This window comes from Carcharhinus amblyrhynchos, chromosome 12 (genome assembly GCF_965287045.1).
Source record: "Carcharhinus amblyrhynchos chromosome 12, sCarAmb.v2.hapA, whole genome shotgun sequence".
Lineage (NCBI taxonomy): Eukaryota > Metazoa > Chordata > Chondrichthyes > Carcharhiniformes > Carcharhinidae > Carcharhinus > Carcharhinus amblyrhynchos.
Window position 1 is genome coordinate 73,717,996 of NC_137335.1, and position 24,101 is coordinate 73,742,096.

The 24,101-nt window shown below is 46.8% G+C and overlaps 1 protein-coding gene across 7 annotated transcripts in view; it reads left to right on the forward strand.

The window, feature by feature from the left end:
* ltbp1 (latent transforming growth factor beta binding protein 1) overlaps positions 1-24,101 on the forward strand; it is a 331,204-nt gene that overhangs the window by 124,802 nt on the left and 182,301 nt on the right. For all 7 annotated transcript variants that reach the window (XM_080200719.1, XM_080200720.1, XM_080200722.1 and 4 more), the window contains one exon: positions 3,304-3,406. In XM_080200719.1, coding sequence (XP_080056845.1) covers positions 3,304-3,406 — 103 coding nt within the window. The remainder of the gene's footprint in view (positions 1-3,303; positions 3,407-24,101) is intronic.

The window sequence follows — 24,101 nt, forward strand, 5'->3', positions numbered from 1 at the left end:
CAAACTCTACTGGTGACCATGAAACCATTGTCAATTGTTGGAAAAAAAATCCTGCCTGGTTCACTAATTTAGGGAAAGAAATATGCTGTCCTTACCTGGTCTGGCCTACATGTGTCTCCAGAGCAACAGCAATGTCGTTGACTCTTCAATACCCTCTGAGATGGGCAATAAATGCTGGCCCAGCCAGCAATGCCCACATCCCATGAATGAATAATAAAAAATAATTATTGTATTGAGTTATTATTGCCCAGTCATGCTGTAGACATCTGGAGGCAGAACATGGTCCCTCACCAAACTTGCAACACCCCTTCTTCAATCTTACTCTGCCCTTGTTCAGTTGGGAACTGACTAAACTCCAGACAGCTGAATGTCTAATCCTTAACTGTGGAGGCTTGAGGGCACAATGTTGGAAAGTGAGCGGCTGATATATTTAATTAACTAATCTTTCTGTAATGTATCACCTCACATCTTTTCAATCTGTTTATATCACAGATCCTTCTGTCAATAGGCTAAACCTTGAGGTGTTTCGGGACCTATATCTATATATAGTAGACTCCTTTTAAGCTTTATAACAAACTTTCTGTTTGATGGTGTGGACCATTAATGATTTGTGTTAAATTGTTGATCTTTAAAGTCAAGTTTATTTATTCATCACAAGTAAGGCTTACATTAACACTGCAATGAAGTTGCTGTGAAATTCCCCTAGTCGCCACAATCCAGCATCTGTACAGACCAATGCACCTAACCAGCGCTTCTTTCAGAATGTGGGAGGAAACCGGAGCACCTGGAGGAAACCCACGTAGACACAGGGAGAACATGCAAACACCACGCAGACAGTGACCCAAGCTGGGAATCGAACCCGGATCCTTGGCACTGTGAGACAACAGCGCTAACCACTGTGCTACCGTGCCATCCGATCTTCGATGTGCTTAATTGTACATGTTGCTTAGTTTCTCCAGCTGACACAACTATTTAAATGGGTAGGAGCAAGAAGCTATTCAATACTAACGTATTGGCTGATGCTGTGGTGAGCTTTGGAGGCAGAAAGGGCATTTCCGTGGGCAGTGTGCTGCATTGTGGAGCCCCCCCCTGCCTTCCTGCCCCCATCCCTAGGCTGAAGAGCTGAGGGTTTAGAAATGATCAAAGAGGCCCATGGTCAACCTTTCTCTCCTGTCTGTGGGGAGAGGAACAGAGTTAATGATTCAGGTCCGTTACCATTCATCAGAGCCTCTTGTTGTTCCTTGAGCTTTCTTTTAAGTCTTAATTCTTGTTCATAAGCTGTGCCTCAGATCATTGCTCTGTGACTGACCAACACAAATCTTAAATAGGGACAGAGTAGGCCATTTGTCCTATCAAGCCTGTTCCACATTCAAAGTGCTAAAGGCTGATCATCTATCTCAATGCCGTACTCCCACTCTCTTCCTGACATCCTTGGAATCTAGAAATTTATCTATTTCCTTCTTAAATGTAGAACAGAAGATTCATAGAATCCCTCCAGTGCAGAAGGTGGCCATTCAGCCCATTGAACCTGCACCGACAACAATCCTACCCGGGCCCTATTCCCATTTCCCCACAAATTTACCCTGCTAGACTCTCTGGCAGGAAGGGCCAATTTAGCATGAACAATCCACCTTAATCTGCATATCTTTGGAGTGTGGGAGGAAACTAGAGCACCTGGAGGAAACCCATGCAGTCATGTGGAGAATGTGCCTGAGGCCGGAATTGAACATGGGTTCCAGGCTCTATGAGGCAGCAGTGCTAAACACTATGCCACCGTGCCGCCCCATATATCCAGTGACTTAGCTTCTGCAACTCTCTATGGTAGAGAATTCCACAGGCTCACCACCTTGCGAATGAAGAAATTTCTCCTCATCACAGTCCTAAATGGCCTACCCTGTATCCTGAGACTGAGACCCTCTGTTCTAGACTCCCTTGTGAGAGGAAAAACATCCTAGCATCTAGTCTCTCCAGCCCTGTTAAAATTTTATATGTTTCAATGAGATCCCCTCTCCCTCCAAAGTCCAATGAATAAAAGCCCAGTCCACCCAATCTTTCTTAATATGACAATCCTGCCATCCCAGGAATTAGTCCACTTTGATCCACTTCCTCTCTGGAAAGTATAATCTTCTCTTAGGTGAGGAGACTAAAACTGCACACACTACTCCAGGTGTGGTCTTACCAAGGTTGTGTACAGCTGCAGTAAGACACCCTTGCTCATGTACTCACATCTTGCAATGAAGGCCAGCATCTATTTGCCTTTTTAACTCCTTACTGTACCTCCTTGTTGGTTTCAAAGACTGGTGTGCAAGGGTGCCCAGGTCCCTTTGTACATTAACATTTCCCAATCTATTACTATTTAAATTCTGTTTTTCCGACCGTACTGGATAACTTCACATTTATCCACGTGCCTCTGTATCTGTTATATATTTACCCACTCACTCAACTTGTCTAAGTCACCTTGAAGCCACTTGATTTGCTCCTCGCCACTCACAATTCCACCTAGTTTTTGTACCCTCAGCAAATTGGAAATATTACATTTGATTCCCTCATCCAAATCATTGATGTATATGGTGAGTAGCTGGGGCCCAAACACTGATCCCTGCGGTACCCCACTAGTCACTGCCTGCCACTTCAAAAAAGACCCATTTATTCCTACTCTCAGTCTGCTAACCAATTCTCAATCTATGCCAATACCTTACTCGCAATCCCATGCATTTTAATTTTGCACACTAACCTCGCCTATGCAGAATCTTAGAAGTAAAATTCCAGTCTGGAGTAACTTTTTAGGGTAGATGGTGGTGAAGTGGTAATTTCATTAGTGGTCTAGGCTAATCCCACCGTAGCAACTCACCACCACCTTCTCAAGGGCAACTAGGGATGGGCAATAAATGCTGACCAGCCAGCGACACCCATGTCCTATAAATGAGTTTAAGAAATGTTAAGAGGAAAGCTAAAGGTAGAAAACTGACTGATTACTGACCCCTGTAGTTTTTATCCAATAAATTCGCAGATTCTTAAATCGCTTGAGTGGCAAATGGATTTGAAATATTTTCTTAGTTTTATCAAACACACCCGGCAGCTCCGACAGCGATTCACGTTTCTCCAGAAGGGTTCAGTGTAGGAAATTATTCCGAGGATCTTCACGGTCTGAGGGCCCATAGGGAGGGCTGTGGGTCAGGGCTTTCTGGGATGGTGAGGCTTTAAGGGTGGTTTTGAAAGTGGGATAGATAAACCGAATGGGTTGTTTGCCTTTAGTGCCTGTGGTAAACTCGAACTAACTTCTATGTTTTTTACTATTTGCAGTGCGGGAAACCTCTTCCTGGCCTTTCAAAGCAAGAAGATTGCTGTGGAACTGTGGGTACTTCCTGGGGTTTCCACAAATGCCAGAAATGCCCTAAGAAGCCGTGTAAGTGAACTTGTTTGTTTTACAAGTGCAACCTCTCTTTTTAAGCAGTGTAATCGTGACTAAGATTTATATTTTCTTTATATACTAAACATCTGAAGTACTTAATTCAATGAAAACTTCTTGTTAATTACCTGTTGCTACGCTGGGTGGGATTTTCCAGACATGCGTGCTCCCAAAATCGGAAATTCCTGCCCAACCTTTAAATGGTCCGACAAATTTTCTGTCCTGTCCACTACGCTTCCCATGGCGAGCAGGACGGGAAAATTCTGGCCTGTGTGATTCTGAGAGAAGTGTTTTTGTGGTTCTGTTTTATATTGTTCAATTCAGCTATCAAACTCACGAAAATTGCTCAATATGCCTTCTGAGTTTTTTTTTCCACAGTAACTGAAATTTCTCAGGTCTAAAAGTTTAATGTGACTTAAATTGCTTTTTATTTAAAAAAGAATGACATATTTCATAACAAGGTGTCTTCATTTCAAGTTGATACTTGCAGGCCCCAAGCCTGTCCCAGAAGCCTGGGCTTTGAGTTACTCCTGCTGCTCAGAGCTGAACTTGCATTGTGCAATCCGTACATCTGTATTGTTCCTAATTCCCAAGGGCATCAGTGTTCAATCTGCTGTAATAGCAGGATATTTTTATTTGATTCCTCACACATTCTGCCTGTTACGTTATCTTTGAAATAATTGTCAAAACTGTGAGTCCAAATTTCAGTTTCAGGTTTTCCGTAGTGAAAAATTAAAATGTGCGAGAGGCAAATATGACTGAGATCTGACGGCACACTTGTAGTAGCTCTTACTCTGTTTTGTATAAACTTTAAAAGGTATATTAGGCCAAGGGAGAAAGAGGCCTGAATATTTGTTCTCTTTGTAAAGTTTAAAGTTCATTTATTAGTGTCACAAGTAGGCTTACATTAACACTGCAGTGAAGTTACTGTGAAAATCCCTTGGTTGTGAATACAAGTTCTCACTCATCTGATGAAAGAGCTTGAGTCTCCGAATGCTTGTGCCGCCTGTTCGGGTGCACTGAGGGAGAAATTAGCATGGCCAATGTAACCTAACCAGCACGGCTTTCAGACTGTGGGAGGAAACTGGAGCACCTGGAGGAAACCCATGCAGACAGTGACCCAAGCTGGGAATCGAACCATGATCCCTAGTGCTGAGGCAGCAGTGCTAACCACCGTGCCACCCTTGTAGGTGGTGTGTGCAATGTTTCAAGCAAGAAAGCTGAAACCCAGGATTTCCAGACTTCAGGGGGGGAGGGGTGCACAGTCTGATCCCGGAGGGTGTAGCTCACATTTCTGACTTGGTAGATTCCAATCCACAATCAGGGGTGTTTTTAAATAGCGAAACGGGATTCTGGTGGGTTGGAGGAGCATGGCTTTCCGGGAGAAGCATTCTTATTCCACTTGACCCACAAGCAGTGCATTGAAGACATTTCCACTCTCCTCAGAGCTGTCTTCACCTCCCTTCAGCTGTTGAGTGTCCTGAAGCCTGGGGAAACCAACTGCCCACTTTCTGCCCACGTAAAGCAGATTGAATAGGTGGCTGGCAGCCTCATTAAAGCATTGATATTGCGGGCCTCTCTGTGGGCAGCTTGATAGCCCCATTCCCCTCCTGTCCACCTCCATTAGTAATGGAAGCAGGCAGTTTAGCTTTCAAATTTTTAGGATTTTAACATGTTGCTCAACTCCAGTCTACCAATCTCATAGATACGAGAGTCAAGTAGAGAAGGGTGAGACAGAGGCAGGCGCCAGACAGAGAAAGAGAGAGAGAAAGAGAAAAGAGATAACATTGACATGTGTGCTTTAGTGAGCCAAAAGGTCAATGCTAATACCTTAAACCTGGGAGACGTCATAACATTCAATGCTATGGGCCAAGTGCTGGTAAATGGGATTAGGTCCGTGTTGGTGCAGACTCGATGGGCCAAACGGCCTCTTCTGTTCTGATTCTACGGTTCTGTGGCAGAGTGGGCATGACTGAGAGAATCAGATGGAAACGTAGGACAGTATTTCCTTTCATTCTAATTTGGCCTCTGAAGAGAAGTCGAACTTTGAAGGCAAATACAGAAAAGGAAGGGGAGGAGGGAGAGAGCAGAGGGGGTGGAGGATGTACCAGTCTAGGCAACATCCTCCTTCTCTGTCCTTTGTCTTTCACAGTAAGAAGTCTCACAACACCAGGTTAAAGTCCAACAGGTTTATTTGGCAGCATGAGCTTTCAGAGTCTCAAGCTCCTTCGGCAGGTGAGTGAGGACTTGTGTTCACAAACATAAATGTGTTTGCACAATATATGCCCTGTTTGTGAATACAAGTTCTCACTCATCTGATGAAGGAGCTTGAGTCTCCGAATGCTTGTGCTGCCAAATAAACCTGTTGGACTTTAACCTGGTATTGTGAGACTTCTTACTGTGAAAGACAAAGGACAGAGAAGGAGGATGTTGCCTAGACTGGTATAAGGAGAGGTTGGATAAACTCGGATTGTTTTCACTGGAAAGGCAGAGACTGGGGGGTGGTCTGTTAGAAGTCTACAAAACTTTGAGAGGCATAGATAGGTTGGATAGTCAGAGGTTTTTTTCCCAGGGTAGAAAGGTCGCCTACAGGAAGGTACAGGTTTAAGGTGAGAGGGGGTAAGTGTAGGGGAGACGTGCGGGTAAGGTTTTTCACACAGAAGGTAGTGGGTGCCTGGGACTATTTCCTAAATGGGAACATGCTTAGGAAATCAGAAACACAAAGCGACTTGGAAGTCATTGTTCAAGATTCTCTTAACATGCAGGTTCAGTTGGCAGTTAGGAAGGCAAATGCAATGTTAGCATCCATGTCGAGAGGCCTAGAATACAAGAGCAGGGATGGACTTCTTAGGCTGTATAAGGCTCTGGTCAAGTCTCATTTGAAGTATTGTGAGCAGTTTTGGGCCCCATATCTGAGAAAAGACATGCTGGTCTTGGAAAGGGTCCAGAGGAGGTTCACAAGAACGATCCCTGGAATGAAGGGCTTGTCTTACGAGGAACGGTTGAGGACTCTGGCTCTGTACTCTTTGGAGCTAAGAAGGATGAGGGGGGATCTTATTGAAACTTACAGAATACTGCGAGGCCTAGATAGATTGGAAGTGGAGAGGATGTTTCCACTAGTAGGAAAAACTAGAACCAGAGGGCACAACCTCAGGCTAAAGGGACGAGCCTTTAAAACAGAGGTCAGGAGGAATTTGTTCAGCCAGAGAGTGGTGAATCTGTGGAACTCTTTGCTGTAGAAGGCTGTGGAGGCCAGATCATTGACAGAGATGGATAGGTTCTTGACAAATAAGGGGATCAGGGATTATGGGGAAAAGGCAGGAGAATGGGGATGAGAAAAAAATCAGCCATGATTGAATGGTGGAGCAGACTCGATGGTCCGAGTGGCCTAATTCTGTTCCTATGTCTTATGGTCTTAAACTGGAGCACCTGGAGGAAACCCACGGAGACGCAGGGAGAACCCACACAGACAGTGACTTAAGGCTGGAATTGAACCTGGGTCCCTGTTGCTGTGAGGCAGCAGTGCTAACCATTGTGCCACCGTGTCACACTAATGTGCTGTGTGGGAGCTTGCTGTGCGTAAATTATCTGCCGCGTTTCCCCCAATAACAACACAGATCCTTTGTTGGCTGCCAAGTGTTTTGAGTCCATTGGTTGTGATAGGCACTATATAAATGCAAACCTTTTGCTTTTGGTGAGTTGAGGGATTTTTCTTTGCACGCATTTAAAACCATCCTTACTAATGAAAGATTGTCAATGAGTAGAAATTGAAACTAGCCCTCGCTGTCGAGATGCTAGTCTGGCAAAAATTGGGTTATGTCAACCTGAGCTCTGAAAGCGATACTGTATTTGTTCAAACCAGACAGTAACAGTGACTGAGTATAAATTATTCAGCAAAACGTATTTCAATGTCTAAATCTGATATTGTTTTTCTTGGAATCACGTAACTGCCCTGAAATCCAACCAGGCATTTTCTGAAAAGCAGAAGCGAACTTGGCATCCACATGATGTCGTATCTCAAGACTTTTATTTACATTGGCAAACTCGGCTTGAGGAGGGGGAGGGGGTACCACGGGTTGCGTTGATGAGGGAAGGTATTTGTGGTGGTCATGCTCCTCTGATTCACTGCTGTGAACTGCTCGAGGGCACGTTATCTGAATCCCTTCCAGCCCCTGGTATTAATTGTCCATCCCTAATTGCCCCGGAACTTGCCAGGCCATTTCAGGGGGCGATTAGGAGTCAACCACATTGCTGTGGTCCTGGAGCCACGGGGAGGTGATGGCAGATTTCCTTCCCTAAAAATACAGGAGTGAGCCAGATGGGTTTTCAAATACGTGACGATTGCTGTCATGGTTACCATTGCTAACTTTCAATTTCAGATTTATTCATTGAATTTAAAATCCACCAGCTGTGGTTGGGATTTGAACCCACATTCACATTCCCTCAGCTTGGGCCTCTGGATTATCACTCCGGTGGCACTGCCGCTACAGCTCCCTCACAGTCAGTACACCCCATGCAATAACGTACACTACTTAATGAATTCATTCATACTTAGAATCCCTACAGTGCAGAAGGAGGCCATTCAGCCCATCAAGCTTGTACCGACAGGCCTTATCCCCATATCCCCACAAATTTACCCTGCCAGATCGCCTGACAGTAAGGGGCAGTTTAGCGTGGCCAATTCATGTAAACCTGCACATCTTTGGAGTGTGGGAGGAAACCGGGGCACCCAGAGCAAACCCATGTAGACACGGGGAGAATGTGCAAACTGCACACAGACGGCAACCCAAGGCCAGAATTGAACCTAAGCTCCTGTCACTGTGAGGCAGCAGTGCTAACCACTGTGCCACCGTGCCGTCCATTGCCGTAATGACGTCAGGCGTTCATCCATTTTAATCACATGGGCAGAATCTGCTCACCTGATAATATCTCCAGCGCGATAAGCACAGAGTGGACAGCTACAACATTTACTTTCCTGCCGGATCTCAGTGTAAAACTTTTCACTTTTTCTCTCCTGGTACCGAGTCCCATCAGCTGGAAATATATAACTGATAGTTCACTGATTGGCTGACTGAAGGACCTCGCACTTGTACCGGTGGCTTTGACAATGTCCCAGAGAATTTCACAGCACCCTTCAAAATGTCGTCATGGTTACAATGTAGAGAAACCATTTCCACACACAGAGATCCTACACGCACACACTACAATGATAAATGGACAGACAAACTGTTTTTAGTGATGTAGGGTGAGGAATTAAAGCTGTCCAGGGCACCAGAAGGATGGCACAGTGGTTAGCACTGCTGCCTCACAGCGCCAGGGACCTGGGTTCAATTCCCATCTTGGGTCACTGTCAGTGTAGAGTTTGCAAATTCTCCCAGTGTCTGCGTGAGTTTTCTCTGGGTTCTCTGGTTTCCTCCTGCAGTCCAAAGATGTGCAGGTTAGATGGATTGGCTATGCTAAACTGCCCCTTAGGATGTGCAGGTTAGATGGATTACCAATGGTTAATGCAAGGGGTTGCTGGGATAAGGGTTGGTGAGAGGGCTTGGATAAGACACAGTGTCAGAGAGAGTTGGTGTCGACTTGACAGGCCAAATGGCCTCCCTCTGCACTGTAGGGATTCCATGAAAAGAAACTGTGGAAGACTTACATTTGTGTAACCTCTTTCACAAGCTCAGGGTGCCCCAGAGTGCTGTGCAACCAATGAAATTTTTTCAGAATTTAGTCATTGCTACAATAGGAAGATTCATAAAGAGCAATCTGAAAAAGAGTGGTTAATCTGTATTTTGGTTTTTTTACTGATGTTGATGGAGAGAAAGAGAGAGAGAGAGAGCATCATGGGATCATCTGAGAGCCAGAGATGGCAAAGCAGGCCCTCATCTAAAAGGCACCAACTCTTGAGGGTGCAATGCTTCCTCAGTACCTCAGCGAAGAGTCAGCCAGGTTCGTGTATACAGTACTCTGGAGTGCGGCCTGAACTTTCTGATTTCAAAACAAGAGGACTACCATTGAATCTAGGCCGGAACAGTACTGCCAAGATGGCGTGCAGGATGTAAATCCACGGGAGTGTCAGAGATTTTCTGATTCTGTTCTTTTACAATTTAGCGAGTGTTGGTGGGGCTTAGGCTGATTGCTGTTCTGCCACTGACGGCCCTCTCTCTTCTCTCACACAATCCCAGCTCCCTGTTCCCAGGTACAGTTGAGGAGCTCGGTTAGAATCACGTCACTGTGCAGGATGAGGCCATTCAGCCCACTGGGCCTGCCCCCGACAACAATCCCACCCAGGCCCTATTCCCGTAACCCCACGTATTTACCCTGCTAACCCCCCTCAGAGCAGTTTGGCATGACCAATCAACCTAACCCACACTCTTTGGGGTGTGGGGGGAAATTGGAGCAACCAGAGGAAACCCATAGTTGAAAGTTAAATGTGTCGGGTAGTTTTTAATTCCTGTGCATCTGCTCTCGTTACTCAGTTGAGGCCTTGCAATTTGATCGAGTGTTGGGGAACCAGGACGAGTGTCTGATAGTTAAACATGCAACCTCAAGACACAGGCCTTTTGTCTCTCTGTGCTGCATTTTATTTTGGTGCCTGTGGCAGCTTCTGAGATTCAGGAAACGGAAGAGAGCGGAAGGAATACAATCTCCATTGGGCCCTTCACCTCCAGTCCCGGTATGTTAACCAAACCCAGATAGCTGAACATTTCAGATATCCCAGCTGAAGAGCAGCTTTTGAATAGTGTCTCATCTGTATCTGTAACTCAACATATCCCCTCCATAAGCTAAGCACTGATTTTGTTGGGGGGATATTGTCAGGGTCAGAAGATTTCCGATTAAAACAAATCCTGGATTTTAACTCTGTTAAACTAACACAAACAATGACTTGGAATGCATTGCCAGAATTCTCTGGTTTCGCACCCCCGCTCTACCAGCAAGAACAGAATATTTGGCGTTTAGTCAAATCATTCACTGCAGCGGGACTGGAGAACCATGGGCAAGGTCAGAGAATTCCGGCCCTAATCAGACATCCTTCAGTTCCTGACCTCAGGAAGGAGCTGCGCTCTGAAAGCTCGTGATTCTAAATAAACCTGTTAGACGTTAACCTGGTGTTGTGAGACTTCTTACTGTCCCCTTTCTGAGGCATGTCTTCACATGCCACGCTTTGGTACCCTGTCCTGCTTGCCATTCAGTCATTCAAGTGTGAACTGAGACACCAAGAGCATTAACCAGCGGGATGGCACAGTGGTTAGCAGTGCTGCCTCACAGCGCCAGGGTCCCGGGTTCAATTCCCAGCCTGGGTCACTTCCTGTGCACAATTTGCACATTCTTCCAGTGTCTGTGTGGGTTTCCTCCGGGTGCTCTGGTTTCCTCTCACAGTCCAACGACGTGCGAGTTAGGTGAATTGGCTGTGCTAAATTACTCCTTAGTGTCAGGGGGACTAGCTAGGGTAATTGCATGGGGCTAGGAGGATAGGGCCTGGGTGGGATTGTGGTCAGTGCAGACTCAATGGGCTGAATGGCCTCATCGTCAACTGTAGGATTCTATGATTAAATTCTGCTATGGGAGGCATCATGGCACCAACAACTGGTTTGGGGACAGTGTTCAGATGTGAGGCCAAATCAGTTCAGCGAGTTGGTGATGAGCGTCAAGGATTCACCCGGAGATCATTTAATCTCCCAGCAAAATATTGCAGATGCTGGAAATCTGAGACGAAAATAGGAAATGCTGGAAATACTCAGCGAGTCTGTGAGGAGAGAAACAGAGTTGGCGTTAACGTTTCAGTGGCACTTTGTCAGGATAAGCTGATGATAGCTCATTGAACTGAAAGGTTGACTGGAATGTTATTGGGCTTTGGGAGAATGCGCTGGGAGGCAGGAGCGCTGGTAAAATGGCGGCGAAAAACGTTGGGAAGGAAGCCTGATGTCTTTCAACCACCAAAAGGTATGATGAAAGGCAGTAACTGCAGCAGTTCGGCTGCCCACCTGTCAGAGTAGGGCGGCTAAAGAGTTGGATCAATTGGCAACTATTTTACCAAATTCCAGCACTTTGGCAGTGTTGGAATGGCTCCGCACGGTGTGGGGGAACTGCTAACTACATTAGCCTCCCAATGTCTTCCGAGCATGGGATTGGTGAGGAGCGGGGCCTTCCCTCCCTCACTCACCGAGCCTCTTGGAAGGCCTCCTGCTTCAATGGCAGTGGCTACCCCCAAGACTCCTACATTTGCTCCTTGGAGGGCTCACACCCCCTGACCCTGGTTGCTGGGGCTTGTCTACCCCGACACTGACACAACAAAAGATTTCTCCCCAGCAATTCAGAACTGGTTAGGGAGGGAAGAGGGGGTTTGGTGAATGCAACGTGGGCTTCCCTGATTGGGCAGGCAGCTCAGAGAGACAGATGGCAGTCCCAGCAGTGACCTCTCATTTAACCGTCGCTGAGGAAATTGCCGCAGTGGATCTACCGCCCGCCCACGCAGGCTCAGTATTGGCTTTTGGCCTCAATATCTGAACCACGGTGTACCACTAACATCCTGCCTATCAGTGCTCTTTCTCTCTGTGTGAGCACGCTGCCAGACCTGCTGAATATTTCCTGCACGAACTCACTGTCAGACCGTTGATGAGGAAGATGCACTCTGCAGACAATCTTGCTGGGAAGTTTTTCCGCACAATCATAGAATTCCCACAGTATGGAAGGAGGCCATTTGGCCGAAAGAGTCGGCACCGACCACAATCCCACCAGGTCCCATTACCGCAACTTCATACATTTTACGCTGCTAATCCCCCTGACACTAGAGACAATTTAGCACGGCCAATCAACCTAACCTGCACATCTTTGGACTGTGGGAGGAAATCGGAGCAACCAGAGGAAACCCACACAGACACGAGGAGAACGTGCAAACTCCACACAGACAGTGACCCAAGGCTGGAATTGAATCTGGGACCCTGGTGCTGTGAGGCATCAATGCTAAACACTGTGCCAGCGTGGCGCCCCAGAGTAATATAAAATGACTTGATGCTGTGCTGGTGAGAGATGTGTGTGCATGCATACGCGTGTCCGTGTGTGTGTCCGTATGTGTGTGTGTGTGTGTGTGTGTGTGTGTGTCTGTGGTCCTGCACCGAGACAGACTTGCATCTGTCTCCATAGCTAGTTAGCTTGGGCGGCACGGTTCGATTTCCGGCATGGGTCACTGTCTCTACGGAGTTTCCACGTTCTCGTCATGTCAGCTAAATTGTCTTAGTGTCAGGAGGACTAACTAGCTGGGGAAATACATGGGGCTACGAGGATAGGGGCTGAGTGGGATTGTGATCGGTGCAGATTTGATGGGCTGAATGGCCTTCTTCTGTACTGTAGGGATTCTATGATTCTAGTAATTTCTGCAACAGTTGCTAGTCTGTCGCCCGAGTATTATAGCTTGTGGAGCGCTACTCTACATTAAGCGTAGCTGACCAGGAGTCTCTCTCCTGTTCTTACTGCCGGCCATTGGCATGTTTGGAGGGATTGACGCACTCAATGGGGTGAATTCTCCCATTCTGCTCCACCACGGGAATCGCAGCTGGTGAGGGGTGGACCATGGGCAGGTCCATCGACGGAAAATCCCGCCCAATATGTTTGAGCACATTATGAATGCACCTTTCTTGGCCATCGAGTCCTGGGGTGGGATTCGAACCCAGAGCTTCTGGCTGAGAGAGAGGGACACCACAAGACCTGAGACTAAACGTTTGATCGTAGTAAATGCTAAGAGTTAGTGGTTGAGTCAGCACATGAGTTACATCAACAGTTACCATTAGATTTAAAAGAAAGATTTTGAGAATATTATCTTTGCTTTATCGGGGGAACCTATCCAAGGCACTGTACCAAAAAGTTTATTCTGTTATGATTAATATTTCATATTTGGATAATCGAGCCACAACTTGAAACCTCATCAAACACCTGAATTCAACTGGAAATTGTTTTGACGGAAAAGGACATTTTTCAGGAAAAGTGTGTCTTCAATTTCCTTCTCTTAATTGTTTAATATTTGACACAGCTGCAGGGATGGATTGCATTTAATATCAGATCAAACACTTGAGTTGGAGCGGAGGTATCATAGTTGGCATCCCTCCGTTAGTTTGTAGAGCAGTCATACTCTGTAGCAGGGTGAGCTATGCTTCTTGCTTTGTGTTTAAAAACCATGTGGGGCTGTTCACTGCAATATTGACTTCCTTAAGTGAATACTGTATTCATTGAGGGCGTTGTCATAACCACTTGAAAGGATTGATTCCTGCAATCAATCATTTGTTAGTGCTGCAAAATATATAAAAGAATCCAGCAAAGGCCACTTGTCATTTAACCAGCACGGAGGCACAGCGATTACCATTGCTGCCTCACAGCGCCAGGGACCCAGGTGCAATTCCAGCCTCGGGTCACTGTCTGTGTGGAGTCTACACATTCTCCTCACATCCACATGGGTTTCCTCCGTATGCTCTGGTCTCCTCCTACACTCCAAAGGTGTGCCAATTAGGTGGATTGGCCATGCTAAATTGCCCCTTAGTGCCAGGGGGATTGGCCATGCTAAAGTGCCCCTTACTATCAGCGGAATTGGCCATGCTAAATTGACCCTTAGCATCAGGGGGATTGGCCATGCTAAATTGACCCTTAGCATCAGGGGGATTGGCCATGCTAAATTGACCCTTAGCATCAGGGGGATTGGCCATGCTAAATTGCCCAATGGATGGGGGGTACACACTGTTGGAGAACTGCTGCAGACTTGAGGTGCTGAATGGCCTCCTTCAGCCATATTGGGGCATTCGTTTATTGAGTTGCGCCCAATAAACGGGACCTGTGTGGCCCAAGCCCTTTTGCACATGAACAATGTTGTGGCTTCTTTCTTTGCAGATTCTTAACCATTCACCCACACCCCTCACCCCACCCCGCTCTTACCACCCCATCAGCAGCTTTCATTCCGAAATCATTCCTTTCTTAATCGGAGAAGCAAAATATTTATTTCCTGAGTTAATCCCCTCAAATGATGCCCGCGAGGAATGCACGGTCACACATGATGTGCTTTCATGTGGGCCACCATTAAGTGGATTTAAAATGGTTCCAGTGATAGCTGGTCATTAGTGGTTTCTTTATTACCTGCTTCAACTCCTGAGAGGATCTGAACACGACACGCATCACAGAGCCAACCTGAATGGTTGGAAAAACAAAGACGCCTCACTGTAGGTAACCTTTCAAGCTGCAGTTTCACTTAATAATAGGTCAGCCGAGTTGAGAATATTCAAAGCAGTAATTTTTGTTGCTGCATTTAATCCCCTTGGATTAGGCAAGGAGGTGGGAGATTTTACATTATGAAATTTTTTTCTGTGCACAGAATCATAGCTTTTTCAACATAGACAATGATATTCATCAGTGGCACGGTGGCACGGTGATTAGCGCTGCTGCCTCACAGCGCCAGGGACCCAGGTTCAATTCCCGGCTTGGGTCACTGTCTGTGCGGAGTTTGCACATTCTCCCCATGCCTGCATGGGTTTCCTCCAGGTGCTCTGGTTTCCTCCAAAGATGCACAGCTTGGTTGGATTGGCCATGCTAAATTCCTCCCCAGTGTCCCGAGATGTGTAGGTGAGGCGGAATTCGCCATAGTAAAGCTTGGGTTATGGGGATAGGGTGATGAGGCGGGCCTGAGTAAGTTGCTCTTTCAGAGAGTCGGTGCAGACTCGATGGGCCGATTGGCCACCTTCTGCACTGTTGGGATTCCATGGAAAATCATCATCCATCCATAGCACCAGTTTTGATGTTAGTTCCTTTACTAGGAGGTTAAGAGGAGATAGTGCAGTAGGTTATCTGTGGACCAGTGGGAATCTGCAATCCTGTTGCCCCTTTCGTCAGATTAACTTATATTCCATTTTGGATATTTGTTACAGCCTCTCCCTCACTAGCCATTCTGTGTTGTAGAATTCCTGCAGCTTCCCTCTTATTCTTCTAGGCCTCAGGTTTCCAGCCATTCCTGTTGGTGGGATCTTCCAGTCCAATTGATAGTGACCCTCCCCCTCCCCGGCTGGTGCGGATTCCCAGAGGCCGGCAGTGTATGAGACGGGAAACCCTGTTGACCGCAGTAGGACCAGCAGCTCCTGCCACCAGTTAATAGCGAGTTGCCTCCCCCACTGCTGACATCGCCAATCTGGAGTTTCTGATTTCCACTGGCAAACCTTTCTTCACAACTCTGTTCACAGTGGTCCTCAAACATTTTCACCCGTGGACCATTCAGAAAACCTCGCGGACCCCCCCGCCAGTCCCTATCCCTCTAAACTTTTCTCCACGCACCATAAACTTATGTCTCCTGGTTCTTCACTTTTCTACCTTAAGAAAGAGCATCTGAATATCCACTCTGTCCATGTCATCCATAATCTCGTGAACCTCTAACAGGCTGCCCCTCAACTCCGTCATTCCAATGAGAACAAACCGAGTTTGTTCGCTTACCTCCCTCCCCAAAAAATTAATTACAACAGATGGGAATGTAATAAATAAATGTGCATTAATTTTCTTACGTATTGTCAGTAAATTATTAATCTGTGCCAGAAACAAAAGCACAAAGCTTTTCATCTTAAAAACATTAAAATAAAAGTCAAGTTGCCAGAGTCCCAGATGACCATAGCCGACTGGCAGTGATTTAACCTGAGGGTCACCACACCTCTGGCAAGGGCAAGGTTGAGAAGGCGGAGCCTTCATGAATAACCTCAACTGCTACTGGAATTGAACCCATGTTGTTGGCGTTGTTTTGCATCACGAATCTGCTGCCCAGTAAACTGAGCTAAACTGAGCTGGCCTGCGTATGTGAGGTGACATGAGTGTCTGGGTTGAGGCTTCAGGCTTCGAATCATAGACTCCCTACAGTGCAGAAGGAGGCCATTCGGCCATCACATCTGCACCGACAACAATCCCACCCAGGCCCTATCACCACATCCCCACACATTTACCCCACTAATCTCTCTAACCTACACATGCTGGGACACTAAGGGGCAATTTAGCATGGCCAATCAACCTAACCCACACATCTTTAGCTTGTTCTTTTGTGTGGCCTCAGCTGTGACATCAAGCATCATTGACAGGGGCCACCTAGAGGACCCTTGGAGATGGTCCACGGACCTAGCTTTAATAACCTACTCTCCTCTCCCCTCTTAACCTCCTCCTTGTCAAAAAGGAAAAGGAAGCATTCATAAGGTCTAAAAGACTTGGGACAGATGAAGCTCTTGAAGAACTTAAAGAACACAGGTAAGAACTTAAGGAAGGAATTAGGAGGGCTAAAGGGGTCATGAAAAGTCCTTGGCAAATAGGATTAAGGAAAACTTAAGGTATTTTATATGTATGTAAAGAGCCAGAGTAGCCAGGGAAAGGGTTGGTCCTCTCTAGGATAGTGGCGGGAATCTATGCATGGAACCAGAGGAAATGGGCGAGATACTAAATGAATACTTCATTTCACTATTCACCAAAGAGAGGGACTTGATGGATGAGAATCCAGGGTAGTCAAGAAGGTATATGGCACGCTTGCCTTCATCGGTCGAGGCATTGAGTATAAAAATTGGCAGGTCATGCCGCAGCTGTACAGAACCTTAGTTAGGCTTCATTCAGAATATTGTGCACAGAATATTGTGCACAGAAGGATGTGGTTGCTATGGAGAGAGTAAAGAAGAGCTTTACCAGGATGTTGCCTGGTCTGGGGGATATTAGCTATGAGGAGAGGTTGGATGAACTCGCTTTGTTCCCACTGGAATGACGGAGGTTGAGGGGTGACCTGTTAGAGGTCTACAAGATTATGAGTGGCATGGACAGAGTGGAAAACCAGATGCTCTTTCCTAGAGTAGAAAAGTCAAGTTCTAGGAGATATAGATTTAAAGTGCATGGGGAAAAGTTTAGAGGAGATGTGCGAGGCAAGTTTTTTACACAGAGGTTGGTGAATGTCTGAAATGCGGTGCCTGGGGGATGGTGGGAGCAGGTATGATAGTGGCATTTAAGGGGCGACTAGATAATACATAATAATAGGATGGGAATGGAAGGATACTCTGTAAGTGCATGCGGTTTTAGGAAGACATCATGATCGGCGCAGGGTTGGAGGGCCAAAGGGCCTGTTCTTGTGCTTTTCTTTGATCTTTGTTCTTTGTCTGGCAGACTGATTTTTCAGCTGAATAAAAGTTGGTACTCCTCTCAGAAGCTCCTAGCCGTAGTTAGGCTGCTGGGGAAGGAGTAGGCCAACCTGGGTCTTGTTCCACCTTGCAACTGTGGCAGAGATATCTTAGAAATCCATAGATGTGCGGCTTAGGTTGATTGGCTGCGCTAAAATTGCCTTTTGGTGCTTGCTGCTGCCACTCAGCTTTGGAACGGGAGGAGAGAACCCTCTATCCTCTCTCGACCTGCCATCCCTACCCCGCTGAGCACAGCACTTAGCCAGATGTGTAGGTTAGAGGGATTATAGGTAAATATGTAGGGATATGGGGGTAGGGCCTGGGTGGGATTGTGGCCAGTGCAGACTCGATGGGTCAAATGGCTTCTTTCTGCACTGTAGGATATCTATGCATAGCTGGGCTAAGAGTGCAATCAAGGAGCAAGGGGGAGCAAATGACTCTTGGAAAGGGAGGGAGAGACATAGTTTAGTATTGATGCCTCAGTGAGACTGGTTTAGTAGGGCCAGTGATTCTGTGTGGAGTACAGTATGGAATTACACATTCAGGTTTGCAAGTTTTGACTTCCTGTGCTGTCATTTTTAAGAGATACTAACCCGTGCCACCAGATATCTGACAGATATCGGCGAGAATCAGATGGAAACCTCATGAATCTATTCCAATGAGAATCCAGTGGTGTGGATAAAACCCCGAATCCAGTCGGAACAGTCTGCAGACCAGGGTGTGTGCTCTCCACAACCTCTTCACTCAAACCCAGTGGGACAGTCGCAGAGATCAGCCTCCGGAATCAGACTGAGTCTTCCGACAGTTTTAGACCCACCCGTACACATGCATTGGGCTTCACATTTCCAGAGGATGAAGCCTGGGACTGGAACCAGCCCCACTCTGGGGGGGGGGAGCTGGTGGGACCCTGAGGTGGCATTATGGCGGCAGCAGCCAATCAAGATTGGTAGTCCATCCACCAGGGCCTCTTGCCCAATCAGAGTGTGGTGATATTGGTTGTGTTGCCGGCAGCAGTGGTTGGTGCTGGAGTTGAGGCACTGAGGAGAGGGAGGCTGAGTGACGAGGTACCCTGGAAGACGAGAGATCTTCTTGAGGGGGCTGAGCAGAGAGATCTTGGTGAAGTCGGGCTGGGGGGGGCCATTGCTGCTGGAGGTACCCATCCCCCCACAACCCACGGTGGGCTATGGACCACCCATCAAGGAGAACTTCCCCCTCAGGAACCAGGCAGTGTTTACCTGACAGACCACCAATCTGATACTCAACGATGGGCTCTTCCCATGCAAGTAAGACGCCAGTTGGGGCAGGAAATGACCCTCAATTGGGTGATTGATTCCCTGAATTGGCCAACTGTGTTGCTGAGGTGCCCGGTGCTGGGGGTGAAGATGCAGGCACCATCCTACCCTCCCCCCGCCCACCTCCCACACCCATCCCCCAACACGTTCCCCTGCCACGTTAACAGCAATGCCACCTCTCAGCATAACCCAATGGGCTGGCAAAATGCAGCCCTGTGTTTCTTGAATGTGTGCTTAAAGCACAGAGAAGGGAAATGATAGGCACCAGTGAGCCTGAAGCCCGTCGATTTGAATTTCAGACAGGACGAAGGGTGGTAGAAGCAGTGCCTTCTGCACAAGTCGAGTTCCACACCCATAGCCTGGCACCAAGTGGCGATGCCATTCAGAAGCCCGTGCTTGCTGCTGCCGCTCAGCTTCGGAACGGGAGGAGAGAACCCTCTATCCTCTCTTGACCTGCCGTCCCTACCTCGCCGAGCACAGCACTTAGCCAGAGGAAGGTCAGAGAGTTGCTTGGCTGGCAGTGCATTCCGTCTGCAGAGCGAGCCACTTTCCACTGCTAGTGGTGTCACAGGCTGCAGCCAAACCCCTGCCTACAGCCCACACCAGCTGAGTCATAATCCTTCCTACAGTTCAGCTGCAGACTCACAGACAGTGGGAGAGGAAGCTGCCTCTTCCTGTCTGCCGTCTGATTTACGTTCACCCACAGAATAAAAAGTAGGACAACCTTGCCTGCTTGTCTACTTGAATGTAATTGGAGCAAACGGATTCCAATCCATCAAACCCCGTGCCAGCACTCAGCTCCAGAATTCACCACTGATGAAAAATGCCCTCAATCCCACATTTTCTGATCGAGTCCAAATGCACGATATTCAGTATTTTTGGCTGCCGACTTGCTAGAATTTTACATCAGTACAAACTGCATTGGCTGCTCCCTTACATGAAGATAGCCCAGTAACTCTGTGTGCCGACACCACCTCCGATAGACTTTATTTATTAGTATCACAAATAGGTTTACACTAACATTGCAATGAAGTTACTGTGAAAATCCTCACGCTCCGGCGCCCGTTCAGGTACACTGGGGGAGAATTTAGCACAGCCCAAGGCACCTAACCAGCACGTCTTTCAGCCGGTGGGAGGAAACCGGAGCTTCTGGAGGCAACCCACACTGACATGGAGAGAACATGCAAACTCCACACAGTCACCCAAACTGGGAATTGACCCTGGGTCTCTGGCACTGTGAGGCAGCAGTGCTAACCACTATGCCACCATGTTGCCAGCCTCACGGCACTTTGGTTCCACGATGTCCGCAGCCTAATTCCAGTCAAGTTTGAAAAGTGCCCGGACAGTCCATTAAGCCTCTTGGGAACTCATTGAGTTTCATTGGGAATTCTTTAATGTCTAGACAGACACATGAATAGACAGGGAATGGAGGGATACGGCCTGCATTGAGACAAAAGGCCTTTAGTTTAGGAAGACGTCATGTATCGATGCAGGTTTGGTGGGCCGAAGGGCCTGCTCCTGTGTTGTACTGCTCTTTGTTCTTTTTTAGGGGGAAGTCCCTACCAGCCATCTCATCATTTCCACAGAGGCTCCGAAATTCCGACTCCTCCATTGTAACGTTTTGACTTGATTTGATTTGATTTAGTTTTGTCACGTATATTAGCATACAATGAAAAGTATTGTTTCTTGTGCCCTGTACAGATAAAGTATACCGTTGATAGAGAAGGAAAGGAAGGAGTACAGAAAATAGTGTTACAGTCGTAGCTAGGGTGTAGAGAAAGAACAACTTAATGCAAGGTAGGTTCATTCAAAAATGGCAGCAGGGAAGAAGTTGTTCTTGAGTCGGTTGGCACATGACCTCGGACTTTTGTATCTTTTTCCTGACGGAAGAAGGTGGAAGAGAGAATGTCCAGGGTGCATGAGGTCCTTAATTTTGCTGGCTGGTAACTGGGGGAAGAGGCACAGAAATCCTGGAAAATTGGCATAAATGATGTTTATTTTTAATAATTCTGTTTTTATACCATAAATATTACTTAAAGTTTTGATGAAGGAGGCAATTGTGAAAATTTCACACTCTTTGTGTTCTGCAGACTAATTTGTCATGTGTTTCAGCTGTAGTTTTTTCCCATTTGAACACCTGAGTGTGCTTATTTTGCCTGCCAACCATATAGTGACTGAATAGCTCTGTGATCTTTGCTGCTGTGTACAGAACACTTACGCTGATCAGAGTTGACACTCCCTCTCCAAGCCATCTTGGAACTTGCTGGAGCTGGTGGTAGTGGGGTGGTTTGGACATGGCAGAACAGACACAAAGGGCTGAATGGCCTACTTCTGCTTCTATTTTCTATGTTCCTACAACTCTACCATGCTTTTGAGAAAGGTGAGATGGGTCCCGCAAGTTACAGGATAGTTTTAGTAACTATAGCGATTGTCAGAAAGATTTTCTGTTCATTATCGCTAAACTATTAATCCAGAAACTCAGCTAATGTTCTGGGGACCCAGGTTCGAATCTGGTTGTGGCAGATGTTAGAATTTGAATTCAATAAAAAAGATCTGGAATGTAGAATCTACTGAAACCATTGTTGGAAAAATCCATCTAGTTCACTAATGTCCTTTAGGGAAGGAAATCTGCTGTCCTTACCCGGTCTGGCCTACATGAGACTTTAGAGCCATGCAATGTGGTTAACTCTCTGAAATGGTCTAGCAAAGCCACTCAGGTCCAGGGCAACTCGGGATGGACAATAAATGCTGGCCAACCAGCGATGCCCATGTCCCACATATGTATATAAAAATAATATATCCTGGGGTTGCTATTGGCAAAGTTCCTCGATACCAGGGTTGGGTATAAGAACCAACATGCGCTGATGAGGTCACCTAAAATAATAAAGCCAAAATGTGTGGGATACACAGGGCAGAAACCCCCCTGCACAAATATGAAATACCCAGCAGGTCTGGCAGCATCTGTGGAGAGAGAGAGAAGCTGAGTTAACATTCCAGGTCTGTGACAAGTCATCAGAAGATTTTTCAGTACTGACAAAAAGTCATGGACCTGAAACATTTAAGTCTGTTTCTCTCTTTGCAGATGCTACCAGGCCTGCTGAGCATCTCCAGCCCTTTCTGCTTTTGTCTCAGGTTTCCAGCAGCTGCATTGTTTTATGTTTGTTAGTATTGCCTCGAACCTCTCTGCTGTTCATTGATATAACTTGGAATGGATGTCTGGAGGGTGGATTTCCTCTGTAGATCACATTGGGAGGAGATGGCCTAGCGGTATTATTGCTAGACTATTAATCCAGAAATATTATGTTCCGGGGACCCGGGTTTGAATCCTGCCATGGCAGATGGTGGAATTTGAATTCAATAAAAAATATCTGGAGTTAGGAATCCATTGATCACCATGAAACCATTGTCAATTGTCAGACTGTCACCACCCTCTGAGTAAAGAAGTTTTCCCTCACGTCCCCCCTCAACCTGCTGTCCCTCACCTTGAACCTCTGTCCCTTCGTGACTGACCCTTCAACTAAGGGGAACAGCTGTGACTTATCCACTCTGTCCATTTCCCTCATAATCATCGATCACTTCGATCAGATCGCCCCTCAGTCTTCTCTGTTCCAATGACAACAACCCAAGCCTACAGAACCTCTCTTCATAACTTAAATGTTCCATCCCAGTCAGCATCCTGGTGAATCTCCTCTGCACCCCCTCCAATGCAGTCACATCCTTCTGATAATGTGGTGACCAGAACTGCGTTCAGTTCAATGAAAAATATCTGGAATTAAGAATCTACTGATGGCCATGAAACCATTGTCGGTTGTGGGAAAAACCCATCTGGTTTCTTTCCTTAAGGAAGGAAATCTGCCACCCTTACCTAGTCTGGCCTACATGTGACTCCACAGTCACAGTAATGTGGTTGACTTTCAGCTGCCCTCTGAAATGGCTGAGCGAGCCACTCAGGCTAACTAGGGATGGGCAATAAATGCTGGCCAGCCAGCGACGCCCATGTCCCACGAATAAAAAAATAATCACAGCCTGCCATTACCACTCTGCTTTGAGTAGGATTAGAACTTCCCCCCTTCACTGATCCTCGATTTTCAGTTGTTGTTCCACCTGTGATTTCCGCGAGGAAAATTCTTTATGCCGATGACCAGTGAAATCTATTTTTGTGTGTGGGGGATGCTTTCCCCTTTTTGAACGGAGCTGGGATTTATTCCCAGGAGCAGGCAGACAACATTTCCGTGCAAAATTTAGCAATTCAGTCGCAGAAGAGTGGTGCGTTGGAAGGTTACCATGACAACATAATTGGTGCCTGCTTTTTAAGAAACAGGTTATCCTGTCTTTGTGCGCAGAGTGCTGTTTCATTCCTTTCATCTTTCTCCGAGAATGCTGCGCGGCAATCAAAATTTAATGAAGTCAATGTTAATTTTTTCATTCGTGGACAATAAAATTATGTGTGGGTTGAGTGATTTCTTTTAAGGAAAGGATCCAATGCAACTTGGATTGCAGCAATAATCGAGCTTCGGTAAGATGACTGCAAACACCAACGCCTCCAGTTACCCTTTTTAACAGAGTATTTTTAAAATAATTCGACCCTCCCCCTCCAATTCTTCTCTACAGCAACTGCAGCACCTTTTAACGTCGTGAGACTCCCCAGGGCTCACCATGGTGTGACCTGACCCTCTTGAGGAAAGCTAAAGTTAATGTTTGTTTATTAGTCACAAGTAGGCTTACGTTAACACTGCAATTAAGTTACTGTCAAATTCCCCAAGTTGCCACACTCCGGCGCCTGTTCGGGTACACTGAGGGAGAATTTAGCACGGCCAAAGCACCTAACCAGCGTAGCTTTTGAACTGTGGGAGGAAACCGAAGCACCCGGAGGAAACCTACACAGACATGGGGAGAACGTACAGACGCCACATAGGCAGTGACCCAAGCCGGGAATCGAACCCCGGTCCCTGCTGCTGTGAGGCAGCAGTGCTAACCACTGTGCCACCGTGCTGCCTCTTGGAGATGTTGGTTAGGCGACCGAAAGCCCATTCAAAGACGTAGGGCTGAATTTTCCAGCCATTCCTGCCGGCGGGATATTCTGGCCCCACTGAAGGCGACTCCGATGACCCCCCCCACCTCCCAAGACGGTGGGTTCCTCGGCAACGGAATGAGCGAGCTATGCAAAATGTCATATATTTTGGAGGGACCGAAAGATCCATCAGTGCCAATGGCAAGCTGCCTTTACTGCTGGAAAACATGCTGCAGGAT